A 17,297-nucleotide genomic window follows, 5' to 3' on the forward strand; every position below is an offset into this window, starting at 1 on the left:
AAGAACATCCATCGCGCCAGTCGCCACAGATCACGACACGGGACACTTCCCCACCACCCAGAGTTTCTGAAAACTCTGTCTCTGGAACCGCCATTATCTCCCGAAAGACGACTCCCTGTACTCGTGACCTCGTCGCTGAGAGGATTGCTGCCTCAGTGTGTTTCTCGCGATCATCCCCTTCACCTGGATGCTCGTCTGTCCTTTTGTCGCCATCCGACCTGAGCTCCTGTGTCACTCTTGCCTCGGAAAACAACAAGGGAGGCGAAGAGTGTCTAGGATCTGTAGAGGCACCGTTTTTCGCGAAAAGCTCTCGTGAGCGAAGACGCGTAGAGACAGGGCATTCTCAGCTTTTCCTGCCTGGCAAAATGGCTAGTCTTGAGCGACTCGAAAAAGGTGGTTTCGTTCAAGACGGACTGCGTTTCGCACAGCAGCAGGCGGAGTGGAAAGAAGCAAGTGAGAGAGGAGGGTGGGGAGGACATGCGCGAGGGCAAGAAAAGGGGGCAGTAGAGTCGTGTAAAGTCGAGATGAAAATGGATTTGCCACACAGGGTTTCTTCAAACTATCGGTGTCGGGGTGATGAACTGTGTACAAGGGAGACAGAAATGGAACAAGTGGCCGTTGCACAGCAGAACCTTGCCTCGACAGGCGGCGTTGAGGAAACAGAAATTCTGCCTCACGGTGGATCTACTAGAGGATTGTGTGGAGGCCGGAAATCTTCAACGAAGGTGGGAAGAGCAAGCGAACAACAAGAAACAGAGAGGGTATTTGTAGTCGGAGGGAAAGCCAGACGCAGAGAGATGCGCGAAGAGTTGACACCTGCAATATCGCCTGCCACAGTCGAGACGAAAGGAACGTGTTCGACTAAGAGGGATACGCAGGCGCAGGAAACCATTAGCTGTTTAGTGAAGGATCGACAGCAGGCAACTCATATCGTCCCTCGTTTTCGTCCTTCGCCTCTGATGAAGAAGACAGAGAGAACTAAAAGCCAGTCACGCTCTGCATCTTGCCGCAGAGCGGCTGCGGGGACATGCCGTAGAGAGGGTCACAAGAAAAAGTTAGATGGAGAGAACGACACCTCATCGTGTGAGCTCTCGCAAATGGTTTTCTGCCAAGGGGATAGATGAGGCGAACCTCCACCAGTGCAGCGGTTGGAGGCGTTTTATGGAAAGGCGCGGGAGCAAACAAAATGTTTGGCCGTGAAAGAGCCAACCAGGAGAACGAAGAGAATACCACGAATAGCCTCCATCAAGAAATCCGAGTAGTAATACGAAGGGCGAAGAACAATGAGGTCTCGGTTTCATGAGGGGAAGTTATGGACAGAAAGGGTTTTGATTCTCTAAGAGCCTATGAGATACGTGCAGTTATTGCCGAGTTTCCCGTCAACGCGTGTTAGGCAAAATTCCGTCGGAGGGCTGCCGCAGACAGAAAATAAAAAAAACTGACAATCTGCTAGAAATAGACAGGAATGTCACGCGTCGGTGCGTAGACAGCCGCCGAATATTTGCGGCGCTTTCATTTATATCCATGTGTAATGTAGTTAGTGCGGTCAAAGTAAGGAGCCTATTTGTTTTCTCTTAAACCTTGCAGGAAATGCGATTTCCGACAAAGCCTTGAACTCAACTAGTGTGCTTCTTAAAAGCCCAAACTAAAATCAGCCTGAAAGAACTGGATCCGGATTGGGAGGCACGCGGCCACAGGAATCGACAAAAAATCACGCAAGTACTCTTCTTTGACCGCGCTCAGCTAGAGAAAGGGAAAGGCCCCTAAAAGGCGCGTGCATCTGGTGACGACGTCTCACAAAAAAAAGTACAGTGTCACAAGCCCCTAGTGAGAATGCCGAATATGTCGTGAAATATCTCCGTTAAAACTATCTGATGAACGCGGGTAAAGAAGCAGATGAACATAGCTGGTAGATCTCTCGGCGGCGAATGCCAATTCGCTGGCAAAACGCGCCTCGATCTTACGGGTGGCAAGTGTCTAAGCCACAGAAGGTGTGATTCGCTAATCCTCACATGGTCACCGTCAGCTCTCGCTCAAACCGTAGTGAATTTGCTGTTCTCTTGGGGAGTTCGTTTTTGCAATGGGAGCGCAAAGTAACTGAAAAGTGATACTTCAGGCCGTCATGGTGGTAGAGAAGGTCGCACGAAAACAACGTAGGCTTCGCGCGAGGGAAGCGCAACCGGGTTCATGCTGAGTGCGAAAAACTTGAGAAGAGCCAAAATGTTGTGGACTTGCCTTCAAAAAGTGGCAGATCTGCGCTGTAAGAGCAGGATGAGAGAACTGGAGAGAGTTGTGGACCGTTCATGTGAAGCCACCACGCACCATCTTAGATGCAGACTCGAGAGAACCGCAGGATACTCTGGAGTGAAGAAGGAATGCCTATAAGAGCAGTGCACTGCTGCTGCGTTTCGTCTTCCCTTTCCCCAACTCCGTCACAGATGTGTCCGCAAACTGAATGGTGTGTGAGGTTACATGGAAGTTTCTCTCCCGACGGATTTCTGTCGGGAGTTCCACCTTTTCTCAGGAAGGTCAGCGACTTGAATGTGGATGCTTGAGTTGGCGTTTTGAAAACCAAAGTGCTTTATTCTCCTTCGTTCCCGTTGCTGCTGCGTTTCTCCCCAACTCGCCACCAGTGACAAGGACGAGCGAAGGAGCAAGCCTGCTTTTGCCGACGGGCCTTCCTCAGCGAATAACGGAAAACTGCAGGCGTGTCTCATTGCCCCTCTGGGATCTGCAATACCTCGATCATTGCGCCTTCAAGGAACAGATCGTGTGCTGCCGTCCTATCCACCTTCAGGGAAACGCACCGCACAGAAGTAAACAAATGGCACCTGAGCACTCCGTTTCATGGCGAGAGCGACCAGGGGGTTGTCGCGGGGAACGCACCACAACTACGCAAGGAATGTCGGACAAAACCGAGGGGCGTAGAAAGGCACAGAAAGAACAGATGGTGATCCTGAAGGGTGAACGCGTCCTCTATGTGTTTTTGCGCCGCCCGGGAGGGACACTTACGAGGATGTGGAAAACCGGAACGCCTGCGATGCGCTTCACGATCTGAAGCAGAAGGGCCAGCGGCGCGTCAAGGGGAACGTCAAAGAGGAGGTCGCCTGGCATCCCACACTGCACCAAAAACAATCACAGAGGAGCGCAAACGACGCTGGAAACGAGACGCGGAAGGCACACGTTCTCGACGGATTTGCGCTCACGGCCGGCAGTCCGGTTGTCCAGCCAGCTTCGCTGCGCTTCGTTTCTAGACTTTTGTGTCTGATCCTTCTACAGCAGCCTGTCGCTCACCTCGTAGTACGCACGCATGCGGTCGACACTGTACTTCTGCTCTACGTCCCAGGAAGGGAAGTCTGGCTCATCCGCTGTTCTCTGCTCTTCAGAAGAGGATGAGGGGAACATGTGGCACAGGTAGAAGCCGAGGCTCCTATCTTCATCGAAGTCGACGATCGTTTCGGTCAACATCACTTCGTCCAGGAGAAGAATGACGGTGAAGAACAGACGCGGCCTCCCTGCCTCATCGAGCTGCACATAGGGCCCTGAGCAGTGGGATACCACTGGAGCGATGGAGTAGACTGGCGACGCGACTGTGATCCCTGCAAACAGTCGCGTCGACAAGAACCTTCCGGTTTACGAGGTCCCCAATTTCTGGAGAAACGAACTCACACGTTTGCATGCAAATTCACCTTTCCGCCTCCACGCGGTTCCCTGAAACCCACAGCCATGCTTCAGACACCGGCCGCGCCTCTCACGGAATCTCGACTCACGGGGCTCCGTAGTTTGTGTGTTTCAGAGCCAAAAACTGGAATATCTCAGGACACTGAGCACAGAGAATTCGACTTGAACACGAGCCCCCTACAGAAATTCGAGATGCATCAGGGAAAGCTCAGAAGTTGCCTTTCCTGCAAACTCTCGCGCCCTGTCGCCCCTGAACGAACGCATGCGGCACGTCGCACGTTTCCATCTATCGTCTTTCTGCATTTTCAAGTTGCTTCCACGAGTTCAGCGTTTCTCGTCTACTGTTTTTGCCTCAGACACGGCATCTGCGCTGCCCACTCTGTCCGATTCTCAGTTCTCTCCTGCGCTCCCGCAGCAAGTACTTCTCTCCAACATTCCTTCAACGGCCCCTAGTGGCTCACCGCGCGACTCCAACACCTTCGACACCGAGGGTATCTTGTGCTCTTTTTCCTTGAGGCGCTGCTTCTCCTTCGCCTTTTCCTTCTCTTCCCAGCGCGCCTGCGCCTCGTCTCGTAGCTGCTTCATGTCTGTGTTGTTGGGGTCTCTTTCCAGTCCAGCTGCCGCGAACGCTGAACTCTGCCGGAACAATTCCAGCAGGAACGACGCCCGAGCAGCTCGGTAGTAGCTGAGGAAAGCGGGGAACAGCCACGCGAGGCACCAGAACTGAAAGGCAGGAAGCCTCGGAAATCCACCTCGTCAAAGTCCCTTATATCCAACTGAACACTCCTCAAGTTACGCGAAGTAAAAGACACAAGAACACGGAAGAGGTTGATGGAGCATGCATCATTCGAAATTCCTAGCCTGTGCCTACATCGCGGCATCTCCCGCAGGTCTAGCCTCTCCTTCCAAACGCATACACGGTGGGTGGACAGCAAAACGACGAGGGGAGAGAGAGCAGCTGGTTCGAATGAGGCGACAGAGGAGAGGGAAAAAGGAGAAGCAGACGAAGAAACGTTGATACGTTTTCAAACACGGATAGATACGCATCGCAGCAAGAGCAGGAAGAGGAAAGAAACAAGAGAAACGGGGTCCCCTCAAAATGCTTTTGAGTTCTTCTGCTGATGGTAGGGGAAAGCTAGTATTCCGTCATGTGCTCGAGACCGATGCAGACGCTCTGGCTTACAGCGACAGAAGAAACATGCGGCATGCTTTAAAACGAGGAACGCAGAAAGGACGGGAACCTGTCGTTTCTTGTCTTGCGAAAAGGAGTTTGAGAACAACAAGAAAGCGAGCGAAAAACAGCATCTGCCGATACCCTTGTTCTCGACAGGACAAAGCCAAAGAAAGGACCTCGGAAGCTCAAGTAAAACAGGGGAAACGGTGAGACGATGCTTGAGTTGAAAACTCGAACGAAACCAAATCAGGGACAGGCGACACACATCTATGGAGAGGAAACACGAGAAACCGCGCCCATGGGAAGTTGTACGCTGACTGCACTTCTCGAGTGCCTTCTGCGTCGTGCTGGCTTACGCCTTCACAATCGATGGATCCAGACGAAGAGCAGACCGACAGTCGTTGACGCATGCCACAAGTTCGCCCAGAATCAGGTGGCACTGAGCACGGTTGGAGTACAGAACAGCTTCCAGCGTCTTGTCTCCACATTGCTGTTCCAGCCCCTGAGACGGGAAAAAATATACAGAAAGACAGAAATAGCGATCGATACACAGGTACGTACACAATTAGACAAATAAATGAAGAGACACACACATCGACAAATAGATAGATAGATACAAAGAAACAGACAGATAGATAAACAAACCGGTAGATAGACAGAGAGATACAAATAGAGACATTTTCAGAAATAGACAGATAGAGATAGAGAGACAGGTAGATGAGTGGCAGCATCTCCTGCTCCACTGACGGTGCTTCTACCTGTCAACTTGTAAACATATATAGGTACCTGTTATTGTTTTGCTGTATCTGTGTGGCAACCCACCCTTCCAGAGATGCGCCAGGTGGATCAAACCACACTGGTCGCATATGCCGCCTATGTGCATATATATATATATATATATATATGGGGAGAGAAGTAGATAGATGAGTAAGATATCATGTAGAGAAACAGACACATGAAGCCACACACATGCGTTTCTACACGGGTCTTCTTTCCTTTTTCCTGAACTTATGAAATGCAACAGTTGTTTGGCGTCCTGGTGTCCCCCGGAAGAGCAAAAGCCGGTTCCTAGCTTTCCTTACGGCAGAGTAGCACTGGAGGGCCATCCTGGCGTTGAATCTCTTTCTTTTCTGTGGCGACTCGTGAGGTTTTCCCTCCCTCTTTTGCTTCTCTTCCTGTTCCGCTTTCTCTTCCTCGTTCCGCGCGCCGATTGTCAGCCAGGAGTTTCCCTCCTTCTTCAGTTTCTCGGCGACGCTCTTCGCCGTCTCGCCTTCGTAGGCGAGCTGCTGGAGGGCGACGAGGTGAGGGTTTCCCTCGAGATTTTCGGGGAGTTCATCCATGAACAGAGGAAAGTTCTCGTCTTTGTATTTCTGCTGCAAGTGCTGCAGATACTCAGGGGTCACGTTCCAGTCAAAGAGGCCGTCGTCATCTTCCATCCCGGCAACCTGAGGCGCGGGCGCCGCCGGGCAGCTTGAAGCCTGTGAAGCAGACGGAGACCCTCTGGAGGCAGGGGCCTGTGAGTCTGTTGCCATGGTGAAACTTGTAGAAAAACTCGTGGGTCCGCGGCAAAGACCTTTATTGTTTGCACGAGTGCTTCAAGTCTCTTCTATCTCTTTAGAAAACTAACAGAGGATTCGGGGACAGAGCGAGAAAGCACTGGCGGCGGCACCCGTAAAAGGTTGAAAGTCCCGAGAAAAGCAGCTCTAGGCTGTAGAAACGATAGCATTTCAGTTCCCCAGACTCACGAAGAGTGTATATCAGTAGCGCGAAGTTCTCCGCTCGTGGGAGTGTGCATTCATAGGTGTCTTTTAGGTGCAGACGTTAGTTTTTGTTTCGCTCCAGAGACTCGAGACTTCTCCACGCACGTCTGCATCGAAGGCGGGAGGAAGGTAGGTGTGTCTGTGGAGAATCCTTAAAGAAGAGAACTGCGGAATGCGGATTTCCTAAAAGAGTGTTTCGAATCAGATGACAACAGAAGGTCCGTTTAGAGTTCGCATACGGAAAACGAACGAAAAACGCGGTCAAAGAGGCGGCCTTGGAGCCGGAAGTCACGGAGGAAGGACTTTCCGAAAAATCAAGCAAAAGCCAGGAAGATCCAGAAAAGCTAAGCTAATCCGTTGATTGCACTTCTTTCCCACAAGGCTGTGACAAAAGTTTTTTCCAAGATACCACGCCAAACTCTCGTGAAAATTTTCTCGTGAAAGCGTAGCCGTTGTGTCGAGGCTACTGAGGGAGACACAGGGTAGTCAGGGAACTAGAAATCCCCTCGGAAAAAAGACGACAGGGTCATAAAGGACAAAAACTGAGGCGATAAGCTCGACATCAGACAAGAGAACAAGGCGAACGACGGCAAGAGGAGACACGAGAACGGAGACAACGGAAACGAGGAGAGGAGACACGGCGATGTAGTTGAGTTACGACGATGCGCAGAAGCCCAAAAACGCGCAATGAAGAACCCAACGCTTGACCGTCGGAGAAAGGGAAACACTCCATGAAAAAGAAAATGTATTTAAGTCCATTTCCGCCTCGTCTACGTTCCTCAGAAAAAAGAATTGGACGCGAAAAGAAAAGACACGCTGTTTCTGCGAGCACCTGGAGCCGGCGTTCGGCGCCTTCCGAGGCGAAGCGTATTATCCTGCGGCTAGGACGGTCCTTACATTCTCTTCTGTGCCATTTTTGTCAAGCAAGGGAAAGACTCTCGGATTGATCGAACAGTCACGGAAAAGGAACGCACGAAACAAAAATCTTAAATGCCGTTGAAGAATTCTATCGAGGCATTCGCGCCCCGGTACAAATCATAGCAGTCGTCCTCTCAGTCTGCTTTGAAAGGCTTCGGGGCCAACAGAGGCGGTAACGCACCGTAATGGAGATGTTTCCGTGTTTGTGTAACGGTTTCCATACCTGGGAGTGTTTCAGATATCCATTCCGCTTTCTAAAAGTGCCCCACAGAGTTGTGCGAAGGAAGATTCTTTGCTGTCAGCATTGTAGGGACCTCGTCCCCGTTCTAACTCATAGACCAAGGCTCGTCGAGTGTGCGTTTCACGACAGACATGTGGTAGAACCAATGAAGCTTGATTTGCGTGGAGCGTTTTTAAGCCTTGAAGAATAAATGCTCGAGTGTTCAAGTAGATTCCACTCACAGGTCAGCTTTGTGCCAAGACAGAAGAGTAGTTCAACTGAATGCTGTTCTCTATCGGTCTTCTGCAGTCCACTGGGGTGGTGATGTACGACAGCAATAAAGAAGTTTGTTGTCTGTACCTCCCAACTGGAGTCATATTCCGTATTCTAGGTCCCAAGATAACACTGGCAATACCATGACTGAAATGTGTAGCAGTAAGTATAAATAGACCAGTACCAAATCTGAGTTCAGATCATACAGGCCCTTTTTAATTGCTCTGTTGCCCCCTCTCACCATCGCTGGAATTTGGGGTGTTGCATTTTTCGCTTGAATTTTGCGACCGACACGGTTGGGACTCTCGCTGTCTGCCGAAAGCTGGAAAAAAGCTAGGAATTCAACGTCTGTCGCCTAATCGCTGCCAGTCTCCTGATCTGCTCTAGAGGCTCACTGTCCCTAGGCATTATTGCACGAATTCACAGAAAGTGATTCTTGCAGGGGATTTTAACACTGCGTCCTGCTTGGCGAGTCTCTGGCAAAAAACCCAGAAAAAACGCCTCTCGAGCCCAGCTTGTCAAGGAAAGGAGACACCGAGTTGCTCTCCCGTTTTTCTCCGTGTCTCCGGGCCCCTGGAGACGGACCTTGTCACACTTCCGCTTCGTAGACACGTGGAAATGGTTGTCTTCTTTGCAAAATGAAATAGCACAAAGCAGTCTGGAGCATTTATCTTCTGGGGGTCCTCCGAATGAACAAGATGGAATATCGAACGTTGCAATCCTGAGATGTGACTTCTACGTGGCACCCTGAGTTTCTTGCTTTTCCGCTGGGCCAGACCAGTATGTATTGTTCCTGTGCGATTATCGAGTATACGATCCTTTAGGTAAGCGACGGAATTTTTCTCGTAAGCTTTGTTGGGACCTGAAATGTTTCAGCCTCCGCTTACTTTGCATGGTACGAACGGGTCTTGCGGTTCCCTTGGTTGGTCTACTTTTTCCTTTTGCGTGTTCCTTGCGTGAAGGCAAGCGCGGAACGGTTATTTAAAAGCCCTGGTCTAACTCTCCGGACGTTTTCTCCGTGGTTTCTTGTCCTTTTCCCAGGGTCTCTTGTTCGCCTCTGTTCCCTCTCACCTACCGGAGAGGAGGGCGGAGATGGCCCAATGTCGTATTTTCCGCTCTTTCCTTCCTTCTGCTGCTGGCAAAAATGACTTCCGTCTCGTCTTCACCATCTCCATCTCTGCATCCGTCACGCCTTTTCCGTCGGTGCATGCCCCGATGCGTGTCTTCGCCGCCACCTTTCCTTCCGTTTCTTGTACCTTTTTACGCGCCGCGCTTTTCTGTATCTGTTTCGCATGTCGTTGTCAGAGGTGGCGTGAGACCGTTTCAGTCCCTTGTGAGAACGGCTCCTCCATCTCAGACAGGGTGGTCGTCCTTTCCCTCTTTGCCCGCGGCCAGAGCAAACAACAAAGTTCACATATATGAAGTGGACAAATGTGCGGCCTCAAGAGACAAACCCAAAGCGAATGGGGAACGGCCCTCTCCCGCGTCACACTTGACGCAGAAACCAACAAGCTCTCAAGCTCAAAGGTCAAATCCTCTATCATGTCTCGCAAGTGTCTTTTTGTCTAGCCGCTACCCTCTCCCAGTATCTCTGTCTGTTGCTTTCTGCCGTCTACCCTGTCTTCAAAGGCGCACCCTACCGTCGTTTCCTACAGACAGAGGACCGAACGCCTCAGCACCTTCTTCTTTTACCACGGGATGCCCTGCCCGTGATTTTCCTTTGTCTTCGCGTGCATCGTCCTTTCTTTTCCTCACAGAGTCTTATGTCTGTTTGGATTCCTTTTTAGGGCCGCCCAGCTTTCTCAAATGGGGTAGACATCCGAGCGATACAGGTGGAACACCCAGAGCAAGCCAAGAGGGCAAGGTATTGGACATGGAACCTAACGACAGAAGACGACAAAGTGCCCATAAGTACCGTCAAGATGGCGTCTCCTTCTACGTGTGGCCCCTTGCTGTCGTTGCGCTTTTTCTTGTGTCTCCCGTCTGCTTTTCTCACCGCCCTTCTGGAGCTTCGTCGTCCTCTCCTCTCACTCGCTCCGCTTCCCGGTGTTTCCAAGAGAAAACGTTCTTGTGGCCGCACCTTTGCCGAGCAGAAGGCGCGCTTTGCAAGAGTTTCCCGCCTGGTCCTGCCCCTGCTGTCCTCGCTTCTTCCGAACCGACGGCTTCGCAGTCTCCCGCGTCTCCTTCCTCTGAATCTTCCTCATCTGCTCTACCAGCGTCTCCCTCATCATCTCCTTCTCTGTCGACTGCCTCGGCTCCTTCTTCATTTCCTTTAGCAGGCGAGCTGCGAGAGGACCTGCCATTTTACACAGTGTCGGACGTGAAAGAGCACGGGGCAGTGGGAGAGGGGAAGCGGCTGTGGGTCGCGTATCGACATGGAGTCTACGATGTGACCGATTTCCTGGAGAAACATCCCGGAGGAAGAGACCGTCTCCTCCTAGCTGTAGGCAGGGACCTAGATCCGTTTTGGAGAGTTTATGGCCAGCACAACTTGGCGTCTGTTCACGAACTTCTAGAATCGATGAGAATTGGCAATATCGCAAAACTGGAAGAAGCATCTGACTCTCCCCTCGGAGACGCTTATGGAAACGAGCCCGTGCGGCACCCTGCTTTAGTTGTACGAAGTGAGAAGCCCTTCAATGCTGAGACGCCTCTTGCCCTTTTAACGGACGATTTCTTCACACCGAATGACCTGTTTTTTGTCAGAAACCACCTGCCGGTCCCACAGGTAACGAACGAATTCTTGCCGAGAAAGTCTAAATTATGCGCGCAGATCCAATGCGCTCGTGTGTGCTCCAAGTGTTTTGGAATCTCACGCGGGGAAATCTTAAACTCTCGTCAACTACCGAAACGCATGTATTCCATGATTTTGTCGTGACCACGTTTATTGGGAAATGGTATCGGAAGTAGACAATGTCGGTTCTGAAGTGAGAACGTTATCTTCCTTCTCTGTCTGATGTCGTTTTTGCGCGCGGGTCTAGGGCTGTATAGGGACTGGGAGGATTCCACACTTGAGTAAAAAGATATCGCCATCTCGTTACCTGCAGGCAGTTATGCATGTATTTTGACACCTTGTGTAATTGCATAGAGTTTTGCATGCACGGACATATGGGCTTCGTCAAATGCTGTTATTCGCATGTGACGTGGTGCGCGTGTTTGCAGGGCAGTGTGCTCACGATTTTGGCGCTTATTCTCAGCGTAGAATATGTACTCCTGTGTTCCTCATAGTAAATCTACTGAGAGAATTCGATCGTCAGCCCGTGAAATTCTGGTGTTGCAGTTTTTCCCTTTACAATGTACACGAATGAGCTCATCATATATAATTTATTTGTTTTGTGTCTGGATCCGGTAAACTAGAAACCGCACACGCGCATAGGGATGTTTACATTCTTTTCTCGACTACCACATGCATGTTGCGTTTATCTGCTGTGGAAACGGCGTGGACCTGCGTTTGACTGGTGCACGCTTTTTTTCTTGTGTCTGTTCAGGTTGATAAGGAGAAATATGAGGTCGAGATTGAGATCGAGCTCCCAAATGGAGAAAAGAAACGTTTCGCTTCCTTCACCCTTTCGGATTTGCAAACTAAATTTTACCCTCACCACCTCCCCTGTACACTCCAGTGTGCCGGGAACCGACGAGAGGATTTCAACAGAAAAAGCGGGAAACGGGTCAAAGGTAAAGGATCAAGCTGGCCACCTACTCGTCGCGTTCACTCTCTTCTACAGTGATAAACCTAGATGAACCTTCACCGATACAGTACTCGTGAATCTGTATGCCTACAATTGCACTGTGCGCATATGCCTGTCTGAACGTGTTTGCCTATCTCAGAAAAGCACTATGCCTCTGCTTTTGTCAGATTTTTTTCTGTCACACCTCTTCCTTACGAGGAGTCGGCCTGGACCTGCCTTCCCCGGTGTCTCCTTTTCCCCATTGTTTCTTGTTCGCTTTCGTCTCGGCGCGTCATTTGCACCATCGACAGTGAGAGCTACGCTTTTGTATGTCGTGTTGCTTCGTCTTCTTTTCAGGTCTTGAATGGTGCGGGGGTGCGATCGGCAATGCCCTGTGGACAGGTATGGTCGTTTTTCTGCTCATTGGCATGCATGCTCGTACTTCCTTCACAAAATTGCTTCTGTGTAGATAAATGGAAATCGACAGGGGGGTTTTGACTGTGAAACGTAGGCAGAACGTCCGCGCCTCTCTCGTTGCCTCTGGACAACACCGAGTCGGGCATTAACAAAATCGGTCGTGCTTGTTGTGTGCGCTGCTAGGGTGTCTCCTCGCGGATGTGCTGAGGCACTGTGGCTTTGGCGAGGAGGAAGCGAGAAGGCTGGGCATTCGACATATCCACTTCGAAGGCCAGTGAGTAAACGTGTGGTAGGAGATAACAGGGAGAAAAACCGAAAGTAGGTAGGACCTATCCGGAGTGTCAAATCCAATGAAACGGACACGCACATGCGCTACTTTGAAGCGGGGTGGGAAGTCACCTCAGCGAATGAATGAATTTCACGTCTTCATCTAATGATCCGTCTCTCATATCCTCAATACTTTTTTTTCGTCTCCGACCACGTGCACACATCACGTCGGCTCGCTGCATTTCACTTCTTGATGGAATTAGGTAAGTTACCCTCATCATCTCTCTCACACGGTGTGGGCGGCTGATCTGTTTTCTTTTTCTCCACACGCCAGCGACTGTGATCCTCTAACACACACTTACTATGCGGCTTCAATTCCGATTCACCGAGCTCTTTTAGGGCAAACAGTCGGTGGAGGGGAACCGGCAGACCCTTTTTGCTCGACTACGAGTTTCGGCAGTCGAGATGTTCTTCTCGTCTACGAAATGAATGGCCAAGACCTCCCGATTGACCACGGAGCTCCAGTCCGTGTGCTGGTTCCTGGGACTGTGGGCGCGCGATCGGTAAAGTGGCTAAAAAAGATAACACTCAGTCCACGAGAGTGCGGCTCACACTGGCAACAACAGGATTACAAGTACGGCAACTCACTGTTCAGAGAAAACAGTCGCGCAAAATTTGAGTATGAAGGGGTTGGAGTGTCACACACGAGTTGCTCCAAACGATGAACAGGCTGAGCGAAGACACCCTGGCGTATCAGATGCTTTCAAACACCGGTAGCAGAGTGATTCTGTCAGTGTAGCAAAAGACAAAATAAGATAAGAAGTTGAAAATCCTGAGAAAGGTTAACCAAAATAGAGATCCTCCGAAAAAACACGGAGATAAGCATCCCAAAGGGGGGGGGGAGAGCACCTTCGAGGGTAAGTGAGGTGCCAAGTGCTTGCGGCACTGCAGCATTTTGATAGAACGGGCATTCGCGCTTGTTTTACGGCGGATGTGCCGGAACTAGGAGGAAAACAAGCGAATCCTGAAAAGCAACTGGGGAAGAAATGAAGGAAGTGAAGCCTCACAATGAACTTCCTGAACGTACTCGAGGGTGGAGTCACAGAACAGACTGCGGCTGAACAACACATATGCCGAATGGGGCATTCCTGAAGTACCTCCGAAACGCCGTGAAGACAGAAACTCAGAATTAGGAGACAGGATCATTATAGATGCTTTCGAGCACCGAAATAGAGATATATTCAACATGATAGAGGGGACAAGAGAGGAAGGCTGGAATGGTGAGTTACCAACGTGACAAGCAACGTAAGTGATCCCATTAAAATCAGCAGAAGACTTACCGTAACTGTTCTGGGTGAAGGGAAGTGCATGCTGTTGAGCACTTGGATTCCTCCACTTTCAACCAAGTTTCAGAGAAGAAATCAAACGAAACGGTAGAGGGCAGGAAGTAGAAACAGAAGAAGCTGCTTACAGAGAAGGAAGGAGCATGAGAGTGATCTAAAGAGCAAGTACCGGTGCAACGTCAATTGCGAGTACAGGACGGAGCGAGGCCACCGAACAAGGCTGGGACACCCGTAGGAAGCATTCTTCTCTTTCGTCTGTTTTCTGTTGCCACAACTTAGAATCATGTCACCTTCGGACGAGCCTTCAAATACGGATGAATGGAGATCCAAGCCTTCTATTGTGGACCTTCCCGTCCAGTCGGCTATTTGTCTCCCAACTTCAGAATCAATTCTGCCTCCTGGCACAGAAGAAGTCGATCTAAAGTAAGCGCCCCGTTTCTTCATCCAATTAACTGTGACAGAGGACAAACGATCTCACCTTTTTATCTGTTCATGGTCTTGTAGTGCCTCATGGGTCCCTCTCGCTATGTCTCTCGTGAGGCCCGTATCCGGAAACGTGAGCCGGTGATTGAATGTATTCAGGAATCCCGAAGTGCATCTCATACATGTGTAACTGTAAGTATCTACAAAGGAAAGGCTCGACATGCGTAGATCTGCACACATTGTGTACACCTGCCTGCAGGTGTGCGGGTATCTAAATGAGCAAGAAAATTTTCTTTAACTGCTCTCCTACGTTTGAACGAACACTTGTATCTGGAGCGGCGAACCCGAAGAAGTAGCGAAGTACACGTACATCTGTCTAACTCAGTTTTCGCCAGGTCATACATACAAATCTACTGTTGTGTTTCTCTGTTGATCCGTTTTTCGACATTGCATGCCAAAAGCAACTGGGATACCTTCTGTCTGAGGGCGAGCGTCCCGCGATAGTGTCTGCATCTTCAAGAATTCCACGATGTATGGCTCCAAAGAATACAGGGTCGAAACGTTAGCCATTCACGGTGCAGAGGAAATTCCATCGCAGAGAACCCTCCACCCAAAGGTGCATCGTCACTCGGTATCGATGACAACAGAACGCTCTTTTCGGTTGCCGCTGTCGCCTCGTTCGAGGCAACAGGACGACGCCGATGACTTCATAAATCCCCATCTCTTTGCAGACAATTTCAGAAACATCCATCCCTTCGAATGCCGTTCCTCAGGGGCTATGCATGGTGTGGAGGAGGACGGAGTGTCGTGCGTGTAGATGTGTCTCTGGATGGCGGAGAGACCTGGACGGAAGCAGAACTTCAGCGTCGTCCCAGCGGGAAGGAAAACGAAGAAGAGGCAGGGACGAAGATGGAGAACCAGGCAGACGGAACACACGAAGAAAAGGCGTGGTCATGGTAAGAGAAGATCGAAGAGAGTTCGACCTCCTCGGAAACAAGGCCACCCTGTTTTTCCGGCGTATGAATTCGATCGTGATAGACTAAACGTCTGAAACTGAAACAGACACGGTGCTGCTCACGACAGGGCGACACAGGAAAATAACTGGAGAGTCACAGAAGGCAAGAAAACGGGGAATCCGCAACCCTCGGGTCGCAGGGTCGGTTGCGGCGACTCCTTAAAGTAAAGAAATACTGAAAGGGGTGAAGGAAATCTTTTTTGCACCCTGTGGATTTGTCAGCCCACCCGCCTTTGCAGCACTGTTCACCCGAATTCAAGACCATGCTTGTAGTGCTTCAAGGATACACAATTGCGTAGATGTAGATGGATCCGTAGACCGACACATGACAGGCTAGAAGAACAAATGGCCAGAATGGCAAAACCGAGACAGGTGTGGCACGTATATAGATCTAGGAATGCATATTAAAGTTGTTTACTTTTTAGGTTTTTTTCGTAAAGGTTCGACTGTGCCTCTATTCTTTTTATTTCCGTGATACGTACGCATTCTTACTTTGTGTAACTATACATGAACCATGTTTGCCGTTTCTTCCCCTTAACGATCCGCGTCGTCTCCCGAGGCCTCAGCAATATCATGGCTGATCCGTCTCCATCTTATTTTTTCATCCTGGACAGGGTTCTCTGGACAGCCACACTTCCTCTCCCGACGCCTGAGGTTCTGTCTGCTATAGCGGCTTCGTCGTCCTTTTCTTCTGGAACAAAGGGCCAGCACAGTGACTCCTTGAGTAACTCTGCTTCTCCGCCAAAAGAGGGAAACGAGAAAAAGCTGGGCTGGAATCTTATTCCTGTCCATGCGGTCTGTCGCGCGGTCGATTCACAAAGCAATTCACAACCGGAGTCATGCAAGCCAATTTGGAACGTCCGTGGGTGTGTCAATAACTCCTGGCATGCCGTGACATTCTACGTGTCGCCTCTCCTTGCGAAGAAAAGCGCCTCACGACCAAACGGGAAAGATTAACAGGAAGCTGCAAACGACGCACCTACCGATTTTCGATAGCTGCGAGTTTGAGGTAACTCCCAAACAGTAAACGATATTCTCCCAGGCCATTTCGTGGCACGTGTGCCGGCTTTATGAAACACACAACCATCAGCTGGAGTGTTTCAGGCGTATGAGATCCTGTGTATGTATACACCTGCTCTACTCTTTTTGTCCTGTAGCTGACAGCTTGTGTGTGACCGCTGTGTATTTTAGCAGACGAAAGAACAAGCATGTGAAATTGGAAGTGTCTGTGTGGCCACAAGTTTTATCCAGAAGTCCGTCCACGCATAGTTCTCCCATATCTGTAATAGTACAACAGGTGGAGTGCCGTGCTGCCTAGCTCAAGATGATTTTGCAGGCTATCGCACACAAAACATCTCCTGAACTACAGTGGAAACCAGACAAAGGATTCGTACAAACCTGGACTGATGAGTGTTTGCGAGTAAATAAACGTTCAAAAATGTAAAGTGCTACACCGCTGTGAAAGTTCCTGGTCGAGGAAAAAAACTAGATCTAGAGAAACAAAGAGCGCGTTCAATGAAAGGACAACCCGAGCGACTTCCACCCCCGGAGCGGAAGTGTTTCCCCATTGGCTGGAGCTGATTTCTTTCCTCGATTCCATGCTGGTTACAGCGCGTATCGCTTTTCCCACGCAACAGACACGTCGCTCTCAAAACAAAAAGTAAACAGGCCAAAGCACCACTTGCAACGACGGCACACGAAAAGAGGTAGAACGCAGTCACACTTCTTGCGGCGGGCGCGCTATAAAGAATTGCTGAGATCTCGCGCTTGCGAAAAAACAGCACAGATATACCTCTGCGCCAGAGTCAAACGAGAGGTCATTCGACGTCTAGTCTCGAAGGTAATTTAAAGGAACGGATCACAAAAGACAGAAACGTAGCCACTTGCATACGCGTACATAAGTGAAGTTATTTGTGAGTACGCAGGGTGTAGATCACCGAGCTTGGATTCGTTTAACGCACGCCACCGTCGCACGCAGAGACCGGGCAGAAAGAGCATAGACGAAAAAAACAAAGCACCAAGGGTAGGACACACAGAAGACGAAGCGAGCAGTGCGGACGGCTTGACTTTCTTCCCCCGTTTTCCGTGCCAGCAAGTGACCATCAATCTAAATCATACGGAGGGAGATTGACACTTTC

At 50.2% G+C, this 17,297-nt stretch overlaps 3 protein-coding genes across 3 annotated transcripts in view; 1 reads left to right on the forward strand and 2 right to left on the reverse strand.

The window, feature by feature from the left end:
- Window positions 1-2,245: 2,245 nt before the first annotated feature.
- Window positions 2,246-7,384, reverse strand: TGME49_295730 (tetratricopeptide repeat-containing protein). Its single transcript, XM_002371471.2, has 5 exons — window positions 5,938-7,384; window positions 5,212-5,357; window positions 4,143-4,366; window positions 3,295-3,599; window positions 2,246-3,120 (listed from the first exon to the last, which is right to left on the reverse strand). Exons 1-5 carry the CDS (start codon window positions 6,385-6,387, stop codon window positions 2,977-2,979), a joined length of 1,269 nt encoding a protein of 422 aa, XP_002371512.1. The 5' UTR covers window positions 6,388-7,384; the 3' UTR covers window positions 2,246-2,976.
- A 1,358-nt stretch (window positions 7,385-8,742) lies between these two features.
- Window positions 8,743-15,239, forward strand: TGME49_295720 (sulfite oxidase, putative). Its single transcript, XM_002371470.2, has 7 exons — window positions 8,743-10,754; window positions 11,515-11,701; window positions 12,052-12,096; window positions 12,295-12,385; window positions 12,713-13,012; window positions 14,001-14,144; window positions 14,918-15,239. The coding sequence occupies exons 1-7, from the start codon at window positions 9,171-9,173 to the stop codon at window positions 15,102-15,104; spliced, it is 2,538 nt and encodes an 845-aa protein (XP_002371511.2). The 5' UTR covers window positions 8,743-9,170; the 3' UTR covers window positions 15,105-15,239.
- Window positions 15,240-16,557: 1,318 nt separating this feature from the next.
- Window positions 16,558-17,297, reverse strand: part of TGME49_295710 (HECT-domain (ubiquitin-transferase) domain-containing protein) — a 35,515-nt gene continuing 34,775 nt past the window's right edge. Inside the window, exon 17 of the mRNA XM_018782283.1 lies at window positions 16,558-17,297. This exon is cut by the window's right edge and continues 204 nt beyond it. The gene's annotated coding sequence lies outside the window, so the exon portion shown is untranslated.

The sequence above is a fragment of the Toxoplasma gondii genome, chromosome Ia (assembly GCF_000006565.2).
Source record: "Toxoplasma gondii ME49 chromosome Ia, whole genome shotgun sequence".
Taxonomy (NCBI): Eukaryota; Apicomplexa; class Conoidasida; order Eucoccidiorida; family Sarcocystidae; genus Toxoplasma; species Toxoplasma gondii.